General features: G+C 34.9%; 1 protein-coding gene and 1 non-coding gene across 3 annotated transcripts; one reads left to right on the top strand and one right to left on the bottom strand.

Moving 5' to 3' along the window:
- Positions 1 to 355: 355 nt before the first annotated feature.
- Positions 356 to 5,691, top strand: LOC140886473 (leucine-rich repeat receptor protein kinase HPCA1-like). Of its 2 annotated transcripts, XM_073293056.1 has the most exons (19): positions 356 to 672; positions 790 to 910; positions 982 to 1,053; positions 1,226 to 1,300; positions 1,392 to 1,463; positions 1,580 to 1,741; positions 1,818 to 1,892; positions 2,207 to 2,278; positions 2,360 to 2,431; positions 2,528 to 2,596; positions 2,705 to 2,779; positions 2,860 to 2,931; positions 3,035 to 3,169; positions 3,275 to 3,753; positions 3,842 to 4,000; positions 4,081 to 4,217; positions 4,349 to 4,568; positions 4,639 to 4,874; positions 5,007 to 5,691. In XM_073293056.1, exons 1-19 carry the CDS (start codon positions 591 to 593, stop codon positions 5,478 to 5,480), a joined length of 2,859 nt encoding a protein of 952 aa, XP_073149157.1. In that variant the 5' UTR covers positions 356 to 590; the 3' UTR covers positions 5,481 to 5,691. The 2 variants fall into 2 exon arrangements, with proteins under 2 accessions (XP_073149157.1, XP_073149158.1); XM_073293057.1 differs by lacking the exon at positions 3,035 to 3,169.
- An 11,084-nt stretch (positions 5,692 to 16,775) lies between these two features.
- Positions 16,776 to 16,886, bottom strand: LOC140894147 (small nucleolar RNA R71). The gene has a single exon (XR_012153695.1). It is a non-coding gene; the product is annotated as a small nucleolar RNA R71 (small nucleolar RNA).
- Positions 16,887 to 17,864: the final 978 nt, after the last annotated feature.

Raw genomic sequence — 17,864 nt, 5'->3', positions numbered from 1 at the left:
CCAATCTCTGCTCCTCACTTTAGTTTTGGTCCCCTGGACCTAGTCCAGCCATGCAGCTTTACAGACACTTCAGTTTCAATAATTATAATATATTATTGCCTACACTGAACCAAAATCCTAACTCTGATCCTAGCTAATCTCTTGTTGTTACTTGCTACAGCCATATGTAGGGAGCCTCGTGATTCGTGGGGTCAAGATATATATGTCGTATTGTAATAAATAGTAGATGAATGAGTGTTGTTTTAACATACACAATTTACTCGCGAGACCGAAACAGCAGCAAAAGTAATACAAACTGGTGTAATAAATGCAGTGCATAGAGTAATTTTATATATATCTTCATCTTGAATCAGTCCACATGAAGAAGTAAATGGATTGGGCCCTCCCAAATTATTGGACAAAGTGATATAAAATGAAAAGTAACACGGAGCTAGAGCTATCACTGGTCATCTTTGTGTTTCAGATTTATAATTAACAAAATATGCATCTTTAGGCACACTGCAGTTCTTCTTTGTTTTCTTTTCTTCAGACTCGAGGGAGTATTCTTACAAATATGTGAAGTTATATGGTTTTGTTTTGATCACTAAATTATGATGTGGAGAATTCATCTGCATTTGCTGGTTGCTTTAGTTCAAGTTTTAAGAATAGGAGCATTGACAAATCCAGATGACTGTAAGTCTAATATATATAATCATCTTGTGTTCAAGAATTGGAGTCCTTTGGTAATTAGTGTTGATGCCACTTTTTGATTTGAATTTACCAAATATTGCTTACAAATCTGTGACGCAGCTGCTGCTCTAAATGCTCTGAGAGATCAATGGAATAATGTACCACCCAACTGGTCTGGGGCTGATTCTTGTGGAGATGGCTGGGAGGGAATTACTTGCACCGAGGATCGTGTCGTCTCCATGTAAGCCTTTGTTGTTCTTCATTAGGAGACCAATAGCATATCATATGTTTCATCCGAATATCCAATTTCAGCACATTGGCAAGCATCAATTTGAGTGGTGGGCTAACATCAGACATCCTCGGACTATCTGAGTTGCAGATCCTGTAGGTTTCTTTCTTTAACTTCATTTTACAAATTTGTTTTGAACATAGACATCTTGTGGTTATCAATGTTCATGAATATGAGATTCATGGCACGTCATTAATATAGATTTGGAACGACTATCAGTATCCTGATGCCGGTTCGATTAACTTCATATCCTGATTTTATATATAGGGATCTGTCATACAACAAAGAACTGACTGGACCACTTCCTTCATCATTAGAGAACTTGAAGAACTTGACGAGCTTGTAAGGAAGATCTTTCAGACATTTTAGCCACCAGCTGATGCACATATATATTACTCCCATTTTAAGAAATTTGTCACATGCATTAATGCAGAATGCTAGTTGGCTGTGGATTTTCTGGTCCTATACCACCATCCATCGGATCTCTACAAAAGCTGGTTTACCTGTAAGGATTCTAGGATCTTCGGAAGTCTTGGTCAAGCAATATTCACTTATAAAGTTCAAACAATTTGTTTCTTTGCTAGATTCCTAGTCTAAATTTTTTCTTCATGTTATTTGAAGGTCTCTGAATTCGAACAACTTCATTGGCGATATACCACCTACTATTGGATATTTATCACGTCTACTTTGGCTGGATATAGCTGATAACATGATTACTGGAACTATCCCTGTCTCCAACGGAAGCACACCTGGTCTTGATATGCTCGTTCACACGAAACACTTGTACGCAAATTCTCTAAATTTCTTTTACCCAGTTTGATATGGATTACCTTAAGTCGAATTGTGCCATTTTCTGCAGTCATTTTGGGAATAATAAGCTGTCTGGTGAAATACCTCCTCAGCTGTTTAGCTCGAATTCGAGTCTTATACATTTGTAAGTACTTCTAACTATCTCTAAACTGATTATATACAGTGAAACTTGTGTATTTACTGCTACCAATTTTATCTTTAATTTGCGCATGATTTTAATCCAATATAGGGATTACATGCTTACCAAAGAGGGATATATCAATTCTATTTAGCATGCTTTGCCAGAAGATTGCTTTAGCTAGCTAGCTAGCTGTTCTAGACTCCATGGTTTCTTTAAATAGAGTAGCCTAATGCCACTCAACTGGAGTTTTTATGTGAAAAATGAAATTTAATCAAACATTTATGTGACTTTTGTTCTCATAATGTTTATTTTAATAGGCTTCTTGAAAACAATCGATTAACTGGAAGCATCCCTTCCACTCTTGCGCTTACAACGTCTCTGGAGGTGGTGTAAGTACCACTAACCAATCTATTGAAGTAGCATTTTATAGGTGCCGTTTGAATTAATGTTCTTTTCTTTGTTTTTCACAGACGGCTCGATAGGAACAGTCTAGGTGGTTCCGTTCCAGACAACTTGAACAACCTCGCCAATGTCCAGACGCTGTAAGTAGTAAAGAAATTAGTACTGTTTGATGTTTGTCCCTTTTCCAATGAATGGAACATATGCTGTAGCATCAACATGTTCTGTTCACATTTCAGGTTTCTGTCAAACAATCAATTGACTGGACCTTTACCCGATCTCAGTGGCATGGTAGTGCTCAACGCCGTGTAAGTCAAACTCCGGTTAACGAGCTTATAAATCAGTCCATCTTGAGTTCGATATACATGATGTAGAATGCAGTGATTAAATATACATGATTAATCATGTCATCGCAGGGACTTGAGCAATAACTCCTTTGATGCAACAGACATTCCACCATGGTTCTCTTCATTACCGTCCTTAATGACACTGTACTTCTCTCACTTATCTCTTTCTGCTGAGAGGTTTTCGCAACGATACCACGAGCTTGATGTAGTAACCGAACTTGCAGGATTATGGACAACACACGAATTCAAGGGCAAATTCCCATTTCCATGTTTAGCATTCCGCAGTTGCAAACTATGTAAGTGAATTCTGGTCATTTTGATGTCTTATTTCATCTGAACGGCTCTAGTTTCTACATTCCTCAGTAATGATCTTGTGCAATAATTTTTTACTTACATCAGTTCGTTGAAGAACAATCGGGTCAACGGTACCTTGAATATTGGCTCAAATTATAGCAGCCAACTACAGCTGATTGATTTAAGAAACAACTTTGTTGATGCCTTCACTCTACGACCTGGTTACAGTATTCAAATCATGTAACAATGCACGTCCATTCGTTATATGAAGCAATGCGAAAATCAGGAGAACATTCACTCTCCCTTTAACGAGGTTTTTGTGTGCGTGTTTTAATTAATATACAGACTTTTAGGTAACCCAGTATGTGATGAAGGCGGAACCGAGACTTACTGCACCACCACTAGGCAGCCGAGCGCTCCATACTCAACACCGACAGAAAATTGTTTACCTTATAGCTGCAGCTGGGCTCAAATTTCAAGCCCAAAGTGTAAATGTGCATATCCATATTCAGGGGAAATGGTTTTTAGAGGTCCTTCCTTCTACGGCTTTGGAAACACATCACTTTATGAACTTCTCTACAAGAAACTGATGCTTACATTCGGGACTGAAGGTCTTCCGGTGGATTCAGTTTCTTTAAGTAATCCAACAAAGACTATAGATGACTACCTTATGTTGAATCTGCAAGTTTTTCCATCCAACCAAGAATATTTCAATAGAACAGGGATTTCCAGAATTGGATTTGCACTAAGTAATCAAACTTTCAAGCCACCACATGGATTTGGACCGTTTTATTTCACTGCCAACAAGTATGAATACTTTGCAGGTAAAATGGTGAACAACATTCAGAATTGTAAAATATGAGGAAAATTACAAAATTATGTTTTTATGTGGATTTTCTTTTCATCCTTCAGGATTGACCACGGGGTCGCATAACTCATCAAGCAATATAATTATCATTGCAGCAGCCGTCGGTGGCTCGGTCCTCTTTTTCCTATTACTTCTTGCAGGAATTTATGCTTTTTTCCAGAAGAGTAGGGCTGAAAAGGCAGCCAAAAAGAGTGATCCTTTTGGTATGTTTCAAATCATCTTGCCTTAATTTCTGCTACTTTTATATGTCCCAGAAGTGTGATCATCTTTTTCATCAATGCAGCATCCTGGGACCCGAATACAGACAGTGGTGGAGTCCCTCAGATCAAAGGAGCAAAATATTTCTCATTTGAAGAACTTAAGAAATGCACAAATAACTTCTCAGAAACCAATGATATAGGAACTGGTGGATATGGGAAGGTTAATTTTAGGACATTCCTCCCCCTAGTATAAATTATAATCATTTGGGAATCTTTTTTATTTGAAAATCATGCTCCGTCGAATCTTGTTTTCGGCATCATTTTAAATTTTAATTTTCATTCACTTCTCAGGTATATAGAGGAACTCTTCCTCATGGACAGTTGGTTGCTGTTAAAAGAGCTCGGCAAGGATCGATGCAAGGTGGTTTGGAGTTCAAAACGGAGATCGAGCTTCTCTCCAGGGTCCATCACAAGAATGTTGTGTCTCTCGTGGGATTTTGTTTCGAGCAAGGCGAACAGTTGCTAGTGTATGAATACATCTCAAACGGCTCGCTGAAGGAAAGTCTCTCAGGTACTTCTAAAGGAAAATAACTCTTGGTGTCACATCCCTAGTGGTTGTTGATTAATGCAACTCATTGCAGGGAAGACAGGGATCAGATTAGATTGGATGAGGAGACTTCGAATAGCTCTTGGAGCAGCACGCGGGTTGCAATATCTGCACGACCTCGCGAATCCACCCATCATACACAGGGATATCAAATCAAACAATATATTACTAGACGAACGAATGAATGCTAAAGTAGCAGATTTTGGTCTCTCTAAACCAATGAGTGATCCTGAAAAGGGTCACGTATCCACTCAAGTTAAAGGCACAATGGTTAGTAAACAAATCAATCTCTAGAACTCAAAAATGTCGCATAGATATATGTGAAAGATTACATATTTTGTTTCCAATCCTGTTCTTGTTCCAAAGTTCAATCATAAAAAGTTGTGTTCTTTCTGAAACCAGGGATACTTGGATCCTGAATATTACATGACACAACAATTGACGGAAAAGAGCGATGTATACAGCTTCGGGGTATTGCTACTAGAACTTGTAACTGCAAGAACTCCTATTGAGAAAGGTAAATACATTGTTCGGGAAGTGAAGCAAGGCAAGGACAAAACTAAGGACATGTACAACCTTCATGGCCTTCTCGACCCAATCATTGCTTTGAGCATGCCACCAAGAAGTCTCGAAATGTTTGTTGACCTGGCTTTGAGATGTGTTCACGAGGCAGGCGATAGCAGGCCGCCTATGAGCGAGGTGGTTAAAGAGATGGAGCATGTCATGGAAATATCAGGTTTGAATCCTAATATCGAATCCACATCGTCGTCAACGAGTTATGAAGGGACGAGCAGAGGCTATGATCATCCTTACAGCAATGAGAGTCTCTTCTCTTTCAGTGCCGGTAATCTCCCTTCGAAGTTGGAACCCAAGTAAGGCTGCTCTATGCTGTCAATGAACCTGTAAATTTTGTATTTGGATGATTCATAGTGATACATGCATGCAGCATCTTGCATGGCATGATGTGATGTAGATGTTAGAGGGGAAGAATGGTAGCTACTCATGTAAACATGCAGGAGACAAGAATTGAACATCTGTTATTAATATTGCAGCTTGTATGAGTGAACAAATGAACACTTGTTTGTTATCCTCTGTATTTTATAAATCTGAAACTAAATTCATGAAGTTAATAAACACAGTGGTGGTTGATAAAATGCTACCGTACTTCATTCACACATTTAAGAGTGTGTATTTCAACACACGAACAATTTAATAACAATATTAATGTTAACAGTGTTAATGAGACAAAACATGGGTGATTATTACATAAATTGACAAAACATGCATGGATGATTGTTACGTAACTAGGTAAGAACAATGTGTTGCACGTGAACAGTAAACAAATGTAACCAATTTATTTATGGTGATGTTACAAGTAGTTGTTATCAACTCATGTATCAAACTATCAATTCAGTTCAAAAAAAACTTATGCATCAATTATTATATTAAATAATAGGCTAATTACAATTGTCGCCTTTCAAAGCATTATATCAATTATTTTCGAAAACTTTGAAGACGGAGAAACTATATTAACTAAATTTGTTTGAATTAATTTTTTAACTTACTGTTAGTGTTAAAAAATAATAATAAAAATTCAATTTTCTGGATTAAAATATTTGTTTTATTTATTAAAAAAAACATGTATAATCAAACACGCAATACACTAAATAATCTATTCTTTTTTGTTTTTGGTTTTAAAATTATTCATTGCGTGGTAATAATATTTTGATATCATATTTATTTTTTAATATCTTGAAAGCTGAACTATATCCTTTTAAAACGGTTTAGCAATCGAGAAGTCTTCCTACTTATAAATGTTTTCCAAGGTAATGCGTCGTCTCTTGTTCTAACAATTAACATCATAATTTGATGCTGAGATAATAACTTGTACATCCTGTGAACAAAATTTATTTGATCATATCACCTCATATATTGTTCGGGTACCTTTGGAAGCCCATATTTTAATATTAAAAAACACCAGATTTGGATGTCCGTAGATTAATTAATTGAAACTTAAAATTTTATATTTTTATTGAGACAATGTTAATAGGAGTCGTGACAACCATGACTCTGTGCAACATTAAAGATGAACTACTACTACTACAAATATATGAGTTTTGAATTGCGAATAGCTTTGATTCTCCTTGTTTGTTTTATTTTGTCAAAGATCGCTTGGGGTATTATAGTAGTTGTTAGATAGTGATATAGTAATCTTAATTTTGGTCATGACATCTATATCAGATCAAATTAAAATCAAGAATGATATTCGGTCTGATGTTGAGAACATAACGTATCCCCAATATTATCAAACCACCTAGGTCACTTAACAAACCAGGTCAGACCAAGTTATTTGGACGTCTCCCAATCAGTCTTGGTAGTCGAAGACAAAGACAAATTGGGATAAAGACGTTACATTTCGTACTCGACAACATTCAAATTGTTCCACTATCTTTGGAAAGGATACGAGTAGTATCTGCAGAGATGTCGGATGTTTGATGATCCAATGCCCATCGGATATATTTTTGAACGTTGGACAAATCTTCTATAAATACCCGATGATGTACATCAACAAGGGCACGCACTTCGAGAATCTTAGTTCATTAGCTTTCTAAGCAGTCATATTTCAGATCAAATTTAAGTGTTGTCACAGTTGCTATACTAGATCAATTGGAGTGTTCAATCAAACAAGTGTTTGTAGCATTTACATTCATAAAATGTTCTGAATTTATAGTGTGTTGCTAGGAGTTCCTTTTAGGGGTTGATTGAATTTGATTTGTGCAAATCGTTATATAAATCAAATTCTTCTAGTGAAAATACTTCTAAAAACATAAGAATGAGTGACGTAGAAGTTTTACCTCCGAACATCCATAAAAAATCTTTTGTTCCTTGCTTTTACTTACTGCACTATTTACATTTTGTTTACCTTAAGCTATATAGTTCAATTTGTATGTAAGATTATTTTCGCTTGACCAGATCAGATCTTATGATTGACCAAAATTTTTACAATTAAGTTGGTAACTCCTCTTGATTGAAAACTGAGTATTGAAAAATATTTTTAAGTGTGTAATCACTCTCCCGCTCCCTGTCTACACACATTTCGATCCTAACAGATAGTCTTACTAAGATCAAATTAATTTGTTTCTATTGTAAGTTCTAATTATTTACATGACTATTTTCCTTCTTGCAATGATAATATGTTTAGCGTATGTAATTGTCCATCTCTTGTTTAGATAAAATATTCACGTCATTTCTTCGGATAGTTATTGCCAATATTTTTTCTATATAGTTTTCACATTCTGCTCAAATGTATTATCTTTTAAAAAATTTTCACAAATAAATTATATCTTCAATTTTTGAAAATAACTTTAATAGTCATCTAGCCTTATTAATTCAATTTTAAATTATTTTAGTGAAACAATATATCCTACACGTTAATATATTTTTATTACTTAAATTTTAATATTTTAGAACAAAAAAAAAATTTATTAAATAATTTTTAATAGTTAATTTTAATTGAAAATATTCCCCTTTAATTTTGACATTTTGGGAAATTTTTTCATTGAAAATATAAAAAAAAAGAGTGTAAATAAATTTTTTTAATATTATTTGAAAGTGAGTGTAAGTAACGTTCCAAAAATTTTAGAATAATGCATGTATTTTCTTTTTGTTTAATTGATGGTCGAACATAAACGGCTAAAACATGTAATTTATTTTCTTAAAAATACTGAACATAATTCGTCAACCCAAACGGCATAACCAAAAACTCATAATGCCCATATCGAGTTCTGAGAGCCGTTTTCTAAACATCTCCATCTTTCACCCTCAAATGATATTGGTAGCCTAATCTCAATTCAATCTTCGAGAACACCACTGTCTCTTGCAACTGATCGAACAAATCATCTATTGTAACACCCAGTATTTTTAGTACGTAAATTCGCATGCATAATTAGGGATTTTATTTATTTAGAATTTTAGATTATGGGTTAAATAATTATTTGAAATTATTTATGCATGTTTTAAGTTATTTTTAAGCATTTAACACATAATTAGTGATTTTCACGATTTATGAAAATTTACTTATTTTATCGCGTAGACAGGACCGTGGACGGACGAGATGACAACTTTCTTCCAAAATTATTTTTATGAGTTTTTTAAGAGCCCAAAAATATTATTTTGAGTTTATCTCCTCAAAATTATCAGTAATTAATTTTATATATTTTTAGGAGTCCGTTTTTATCCAAATTTAGCCAAAATATTGACTTTTAATTATCTTTAAAATTCCCTAAAATAAATATTTCGGGATTTTAATTAAATGTTAGTTAGAATTTTTAAAAGTTAGGATTATCTTATTTATGTTATTATCTCCCTATATTAGTTATTAAAATCCTATCTACCCAAATTAAATCCTAAGTCTACCCCAAAACTCACGCTCAATCCCTTTCTCTTCAACCTAGCGGCCTTCTCCACTCTTCTCCTTCCCCATTCAACGACCAAAAAGCCTCAAGGACTCCATTGTTGATCGATTTTTCAAGCTCCAAGGTGGTTGATCATCGCCCCGTCGTCCCGGAATCGTCATCTACGCCTTCTTCTTTTCATTCTACGGTGTAAGGCATGTTTCCTTCCTTTATTTCGCACCTTTTCAGTAAGTATATTTGTATGTGTGTTTGCATCAGGAGAATTTTCGATCAAAGTCTTGCACAAACATGGATTGAATTTTCGAACTTTTGTTTGTAAGCGCATGGTTTGCTTGGGTTTTTTTTTTTCATCATCTCACGTTTTTATTTTAGCATGGGCGTGTATGGCTGCTAGGCCAAGATTCATGGATGTCCTAGGGTCCCTAAACTTGGGCTAGTCGATCGGTTAAGGTTGGAGAAGGGCTGGAATGAAACAAATCGAATTCTGTCATGGGTGGCTCGCGCAGGTTCTGGGGCTGTGGGAGAATGCTTCGTTCTCCCTCCTCCGGGCATGGTTTTGGGTAAGGTTTGTTGCATTGGAAACCCCTAGATGTTGGCTAAGTTTTTCAAGTGGTTTCACGATTTTTGGTGGTTGAAGCGAGTGGCACGATCGAAAACGCTGCCACTGCTCCTACCTGCGCGCGAATAGAGAATAGCCATGGTGTAGAGCTTCATGTGAGGGCTGTAGGTAACGGTTTGGGCTGGTTCTTACCTTGTTGGAAACATCTTGAGGTGGGCTAGGTGTATGGGGTAGTGCTCCGGCCAGGGGCGGCCGGAGCACGGTGGCAACAGCCATGGAAGGCTGCTGCGCGCAAGACCGAACAGAATTGGGAAAAGGAAGTAAGGGTTCGGGTTTATGGTTTTTAAGTTGGGTCCGGGTCGGGTCTTGAGTCCGGGTCGGGTCCAATAAGTCATGGGTCATGTCTAGTGGGTCCGGGTTAAGTTAGTCGGGCTCGGGTATTTTTATTTTTAAGTTATTATTTAGTTTAAGTGTTTAATTGGGCTTAATTAAGTAATTAAATTAAGCGGGCTACCCAGAAATATTTTATTGGGCTTGAATAAATTAATTGGGCTTAGAAATGTATTTTTGGGCTTAAGTTTGTTAATGGGCCAGTCTCAGTGTTAATGGGCCAGAATTTAAGAAAATGGGCTTGAGTGTTAGGGCCAGCAGTTCAGCACAAACCATGAGAAATTGCATGTGTCCTAAATATATATTTAATTATTTTATGCATGAATGTTTTTTAGTATTTATATGTTAGTATAAAAATTAAATTAAATATATATGAAGGACACACATTTTATTTAAGTACATGCATTCATGAAATAATTTTATGGCATGATTTAATGTTTAAGGTTGAGCTAGAAAATAATTTTTATGTTGGAAGTTGAAGTAGTGTGACAATTTAAGGGGGACAAGTCCCCACATGTTAAGGGTAGTTTACTACCAGTAAGAGGTGATTCGTCACCGCCGCGTACGTTGGTTTTAAGAGACTGATCAGTCGAACCTTTTAAGTTTAAGGTTACACTACGGATATGACCATGCGATGTTAGAAAAATGATATGCTCAACAATGTTATGTATGTATTATATGATTATATTTAAGTTCAAGTTTAAGTAAGATTTTAAGTCATAATTCATGATTTTTTTAAGCATGTTCATTCATGTATTCGTTATGTATTAGTATTCCAGTGATTTAAATTATTTTAAACCCTTGTTATGTTAGCATGTTGGGCCTCTAGGCTCACTACACTCACCTCAAGATGACACACTTGGTCTGATGAATCCCTTGTCTAATTGTTCCTGCAACTGGTCCTTCAGCTCCTTCATCTCAGTCGGTGCTAACCTTTATGACACCTTAGAAACTGGCGTGATACAAGGTACCAAATCAATCCCAAACTCCACTTCTCTGGATGGAGGAAATCCCACAACATCATCAGGGAACACCTATGTAAAGTCTCTCACCACTGCTACTTCCTCCAATTTTGGTCGAGACAACTCCTGATCCCCAGAGATCCTTTCTAAATAACCCAAACATCCTCTGCTCAATAATTGTCATGCTTTACATGCAGGAATCACATGAGGCAAACTCAGCCTTGGTGTAGCATAGAACACAAACCATTCCCCGTTCCGTGATTTAAAAGAAATCTTTCATTGCTTATAGTCTATGGTAGCCTCATGCTAAGAAAATCAATCCATCCCAAAGATTACATCGCAGTTTGCCATACCCAACAACAAAATCTATATACAACTCATGATCCTTCAGAAGAATATTGCAATTCTTCAGTATATTGTCATTGTTCATTTCCTCCCCTGAAGGCAAAACACCTTATAACCCGAAACCAACCTATCTGGTACAAACCCTACTTAGCAACAAAACTTGCAGATATGAAAGAATGTGTAGCACTCGAATCAATCAGAACATAAGCAGGAAAACCGGGAATATTATTCATACCTGTGACAATCGCAGAGTCTGTATCCACCTGTTCCTATTTCATTGCAAAAACTCATCCCTTAACTGGCTCCTTGGATTGGTTACAATCCTTCACGAAATGTCTCGGCTGCTTGCAGAGAAAGCAGACACCCGATCCCATCATACACTGGCTTGGGTGAAACCTTCTTTACTTTTGACACGTAGCTCTGTTGCCGATCTTAGGGGCATTTTCGGCTGGTGGTCGTGGCCCTTGAGGCTTAGACTGAATTTCCAATTGTTGTTGCTGCTGCTGTTGTGGCCTCCCTTGGGATGGAACATGATACGGTCTCTTCATGTTAGGCCCGTGCTGGTCACGACCCTACTAGCTAGCCCTCTTGCTCTGTGCCTCCTTAATAATGTCATTTTTATCCTTCTTCGCTAGCATCGCTTGATTCATAGCCTCTCTATAAGTGGCAGCCCCACTCAATCAGACATCACAACGGTTGCTGGATTTAGCCCCTCCATGAAGTGCTTCAACTCTTCTTTTGGTTTCTCCAAAATCAAGGGCACAAAGTACCGTCCCCTCTCAAATTTTTTGAAATACTCGGCAATACTCATGCTTCCCTGACGAAGCTCCAAGAACTCTTGTAACGCCCCAAAATTATCTTAATTGAGCTTATTTGAGTTAATCGGATATTACAGAGTTCAAGAGCCGACTTGATTTTGATCAGGGCCAATTTTGCAAATTTAGGAAATTTCAGGGACTAAAGTGCAAATTTGGGATTTTATATATTATCTACACTTGGTTTGACTTTCTTCACTTCCCATCATCTTCTTCCCAACGCCCTCCATCGTTAACGCCCCAAAGCCATTTAAAGCTTTCAGATTTCAGTTTACGGTCGATCCGTCCGTTGGAATTTATTTCTGAAGGCAGTTTAGCGATCACAGCAGCGAGAGCTTTGTTATATCGTAAGTTTTTCTTCGATCAGCTAGACTTCTATTTTCGGATGTTGTTAGAATCGATTGAGTTTCGGTTATGTTGTTCTTAAACGAGTTCATATAGTTTATTCTCATTCGGTTTTGAAATAGAGCGACATTCGGAATTGTTATGATTTTTGGAAGATTATTTCAAAAATTGAGTTTTGAGATTTGAATGGTTTGAGTTGTTTTTTTTGTTTTAGCATTGAATTGAGTTGTTTGAGATACTGTACTACTGTCTGTGTTTCCGGTTTGATCAGTGTATAACCGTTATGCCGCCGGCTTGAGTTTTTGGGATTTTGAACCGTTTTTTAGTTGTAGAACTTTGCTATTGAGTTTTGATCGTCGTTGTTGACTTTCCTTGCCTCCGTACAGATTTTTTTGGATTTTTTTGAGCCCAGAGTTATCAGCAGTCGATCGTCGAAGAGTTGGACAAAGAGCGGTAAAGAGTTTACCTTGAGAGTTTTTGTTGTTTAGGTTGTATAGATTTTGATATAACCTCTTTTGTAGCATATCCAGAGTTGGAGCTACTTGCATTGAAAGGTACAAGCAGTCATCGTTTAGCAAGATTGCATACTCGAGACAGTTGGTTCTTGAGTTTTCCCTTAAAATCACATTCTTGCATCAATACTTGTTCTAGCATGTGAAACTTGTATTTTGTTGTTGATTGAGCTTTTGTTATATGGCTTAATTTTTATGTTTTCCTTATGCATTCATCTTGAGCCAAACCATAGATTTCAGCGGGCAGAACGAACCTTTTTATTTAGACGTTTTGGGGGCTATGTTGTGAGTGGTCTGGGTTGTAGAAGTTCACCTAGTGTCAGCATACTCCTCATAGTCGCACCAAAGTCTAGGGGATTAGGATACGTGGCACCACCTCGATTGGGAGAGTCGGTGAGTCGTTACGTGATAACATTCTCGGGATCCCAAAAGCATAGCAGCAATCCCTTGTTTATCAGAGTTGATATCCCGATTTTAAAGACATGCATTTCATTACATTGATATTGAATATGTTGTTGTCTTGAAAGCATGTTTGTTGTTATATTACTTGTTATTGCATTTTATGTTGCTTTTACTGGGAATATCATTCTCACCGAAGTTATCCGGCTATTTCTTTGTTTTGTATGTGTACTTGGCAACATGTGGGGCAGGATCAAGTCAGCGAATACCTGGTTAGCATCAAGAGTGAGAGATAGAAGTGGGACTCGGTTTAGAAGTCGAATCAGCATGTCAATCTAGTTTATGATTTGAAGCATGTTAGAACTCGAACTTGTTGTTGTTTGTAGTTTCTATTATTCGAATATTATGGATTGAATGTCATCGTTGCATGTACTATAAACCTTGTTATGCATCTTGATGTATTGGACTTGAGCATTTGGCAAGTTTTCTGCTGTTTATTTATCTCTGTTCTGTCACCGCTCGATCGGTAAGATTTAACCGATCGAGCGATGACATTTGTGCCAAGTTTCTATTTTGCATTTGAGTGGCCCGCTCGATCGGTCGAATCTTACAGATCGAGCGGAGCTGGTGTTCTTCGGGCAGTAACTTTAGCATTTGTTGCTCGCTCGATCGGTTGGATCTTACCAACCGAGCGAGACCTTACCTAAAAAAAATTATTGCTTTTAACCTTGGATTATTGTATGCTTAATTATTGTTTAATCCGAGATTAGTTGTTTAGAATCGAGGTCTCACAACTCTGCTGGACCCTTAGTTTTGGTGATCACAAATCCAGGTAAAAGTGCTTGAACTGCTCAACAGGATCTTCGAACTGCTCAGAAAACTATTCGGACTGCTCTAAGTACGAAATGCTCAAAGTTCGAGCTGCTCAAAGTTTGAGCTGCTCAAAGTTTGAACTGATTATTTGAATTACTCAAAACATTAAATATTTCTCGTCAGCTCAAGAAGACACTTCGAAGATTTTCAAGAGAGAATTTATTGAACTAAATTAATAAGCCGCAAGGTTTAAATATCACTCCTCTTGGATCTCGTCTCGCATTTATGAAGACTCTCGGAAATATAAAAAATATAGTTCAGAGAGAGATTTAAGTCATCTAGAAGAATGTTGCAAACGATGAATTTAAATACCAGAGAGAAGCTTCAGTAAAGAAGTTGGTGAAGATTGATGAAACTTAAAATTTGTAATTATTTATATGTTAAAAGTTGTGTTTTAAAATTAAAGTTTCATTAAAATTATGAAGTTGTATTATTTTAGTGTTATGTGCTTATATTTAAATGTTTTACGAAAAATGTTGTATTTTATGGTTTGCGCAGGTTTGGTAAAAATAAAATTACTCAGGCTACAGAGGTCATAATAGAGTAGTCTCAAATCATGTAGAATCACAAAAGAGGCATTTTCAACTTTGTAGAAGACAAGAAATTCCAAAAACCTCATTAAGATGATCAAAATAATCAAACATCAAAATGGAGACAGATTTACTTTTACTATGACCAGCTTAGAGTAAAAATATCATAACTATTTCACCTTTACCCAAAAGAGGTGAATCATATGTTCAAACATATCTACACAGAATTTCCTACATGTTCTATGCTGAATAGAAAGGCTGAATCGGTGGTTTAAGGCATCAAACATTCCAATTAAAGTTGGGTCAAGGTATTGACATTCAAGGAGACAAGCACCCATCAACTTTACTATTCCACATTTAATGAGCCTTGGACTCTTACTCTCATTTGACCTATAAATAGATGTGTTGTATAAGCTTTGAAGTGTGCAAAAGTGTAGAGAAATTCCTCACTTGTAAAATAAATGTTGTGTGTGTAAGAATAAAAATTTGAATGTACATATTTCTCCAAGTTTAAGTATGAAATTTCTTTTATCCTTACTCTTGAGTCTTATGTTCATGGCAAGCTAAATCCTTATATGTCAAGGTGAAAAGGTTTCATTGTTGGTCAAGTAAGATTGTTTATATTTTGTATATTCTTCCCTTTCTATTTTTATTTTGTTTTACTAATTGATCTTTATTTGTAGGTATAATTTGGATGATTTATTGTTATCTATTTACATCAAATACTTGGTACCTTAAATGTGGTCACCTTGATTTGTTGTCTAATATGATACAATAAATACTACAATAATTATATACTATAAATATATGTATCAATTTGTAATAAAGTCATATATATTATTTAGACAATAGCGTGGCTCTGCCGATTGTTCTAAATAATATATTGTGATTTGAACTAACATTTACTTTTATGTAAATTTATATTTATGCATTTATATATATTATGGGTACCATGTATTAAATATCGGTTAATTTGATATTAATATAGTGGAAACTATATTATATGATATACTTGTTTAAATATTTAATTTTTCTTTTATGTTTATATTTATGCATCTATATATATATTATGGGTACCATGTATTAAATATCGGTTAATTGATATTAATGTAGTGAAAACTATATTATATGATATACTTGTTTAAATATTTAATTGTTCTTTTATGTTTATTCTTATTTTAGTTTCTGTTATTTATTTTTGTTAAGCAATCTTAAATAAACCAACAATGAACCTTTGAAACTTTGACAATTTTATTATTTGTGTATTTGAAGTTTTATAATAATATTTCCATCTATAATATATCATTGCTAAAATTAAACTTACAGCATCCTCTCCGTGGATCGATCTCGTACTCTCGAGTATATTACTTGCAGACAACCTACACTTGAATGAATTACAATTTAAGTTGTAGCAAGTTTTTGGCGCCGTTGCCGGAGAGGTATAAATTAAGTTTATTTTTTGTTATTTATGTAAATAGTATGTTGTTTTTAATTGTATGATTGTTTAGAGTCGTAAACAAAGTGGTAGACTTGTTCGAGTATCTGAAAATATTTTAAACATGGCGGATAATTCTAATAATCAAGATGATAATAATAATAATTTTTATTATTATTATTATTATTATTATTATTATTATTATTATTATAATAATAATAATGAAGAACATGAACAACCAAGAACACTTAGGCACCATATGAATTCAATAAGAACTAGTACACTATCTTGTTTAGTTTTTCCTCTTGACGCATCTAATTTCAATTTTAAACCTCAAATTATTCAACTTTTACCAAATTTTCATGGCTTAGATTCTGAAAATCCATATTTTCATTTAAGAGAATTTGAGGAGGTTTGCAACACTTATAATGATCAAAATTGTAGCATGGATATTGTTCGATTAAAGCTTTTTTCTTTTTCCTTAAAAGATAAAGCTAAAACATGGTTGCAAAATTTGAGATCAAGTTCAATAAGATCATGGGAAGAAATGCAACAACAATTTCTAAAAAAGTTTTTTCTTTCCCATAAAAGAAACTCTTTTAAAAGACAAATTACAACTTTTTCTCAAAAACTAGGGGAAACATTTTATCAATGTTGGGATAGATATAAAGAGTTACTTAATACATGTCCACATCATGGTTTTGAAATATGACGGATAGTTTCTCACTTTTATGAAGGTTTAATACCTAAAGATAGGAAAATGATAGAATTCATGTGTAATGGAACTTTTGAAGATAAAAACCCAAATGATGCTATGGAATATTTGGAGTCATTAGCAGAAATGCTCAAAATTGGGATAATATAGGCTCAATTGAACCACCAAGTAAAATCAATAATTCAACAAATGGGGCTGGTATTTATCATCTTAAAGATGATGTAGATATTCAAGCTAAACTTGCATCTTTAGCAAGAAAAATCGAGTCATTAGAAATAAAAAAGAGCGATCAATTAAAAAGTGTTCAAAAAATTCTTTTTCATATATGTGATACACATGATCATCTCACAAAAAATTGTCCAAATTTTCCTTCATTTAAAAAATGTCTCCATGAACAAGCCAATTATGTTAACAATTTTAAAAAACCAACATTAGATCCTTTTTCACAAACATATAATCCTGGTTGGAGAAATCATCCTAATTTTAGTTCGAGGAACAATAATAATGCACAACATTCACAACAACATTTTCAAAATAACCAAAATCATCAAGGTTATGCTCTTTATATCCCACCTCCAAGAAAATATTTTGAGATGAAATTCATGCTTACATTCAAAAGCAAGAGTCTATCAATATTCAAAACATTCAATCTATGAATGATTTGAAAGAAACTCTTGCAAAATTTGCATCTGCACTTAATATTCATGAAAAAAAAAAATTACATCTCAACCACAACCTAATCCTAAAAATAAAGATAAATTTGATCAAGTAAAAGCTGTTATTACTCTTAGAAGTGGTAAAATAGTTAATGATACTTATAGTGATGAAAACAAAGATCAATTAAACTCAAAGATTAAGGATTTAAATCTTGATACTTTTGAGAAAGATGATGCTTTGAGTCCTAAAATTAAGAAAGTTGATGATAAATTATCTGAAGTAATATGTGAGTCAAATAAACATCTTCC

Source organism: Henckelia pumila, chromosome 3, assembly GCF_033568475.1.
Source record: "Henckelia pumila isolate YLH828 chromosome 3, ASM3356847v2, whole genome shotgun sequence".
Lineage (NCBI taxonomy): Eukaryota > Viridiplantae > Streptophyta > Magnoliopsida > Lamiales > Gesneriaceae > Henckelia > Henckelia pumila.
Note: the sequence above shows the minus strand (reverse complement) of the source record. Positions and strands in the feature narration are given on the sequence as shown.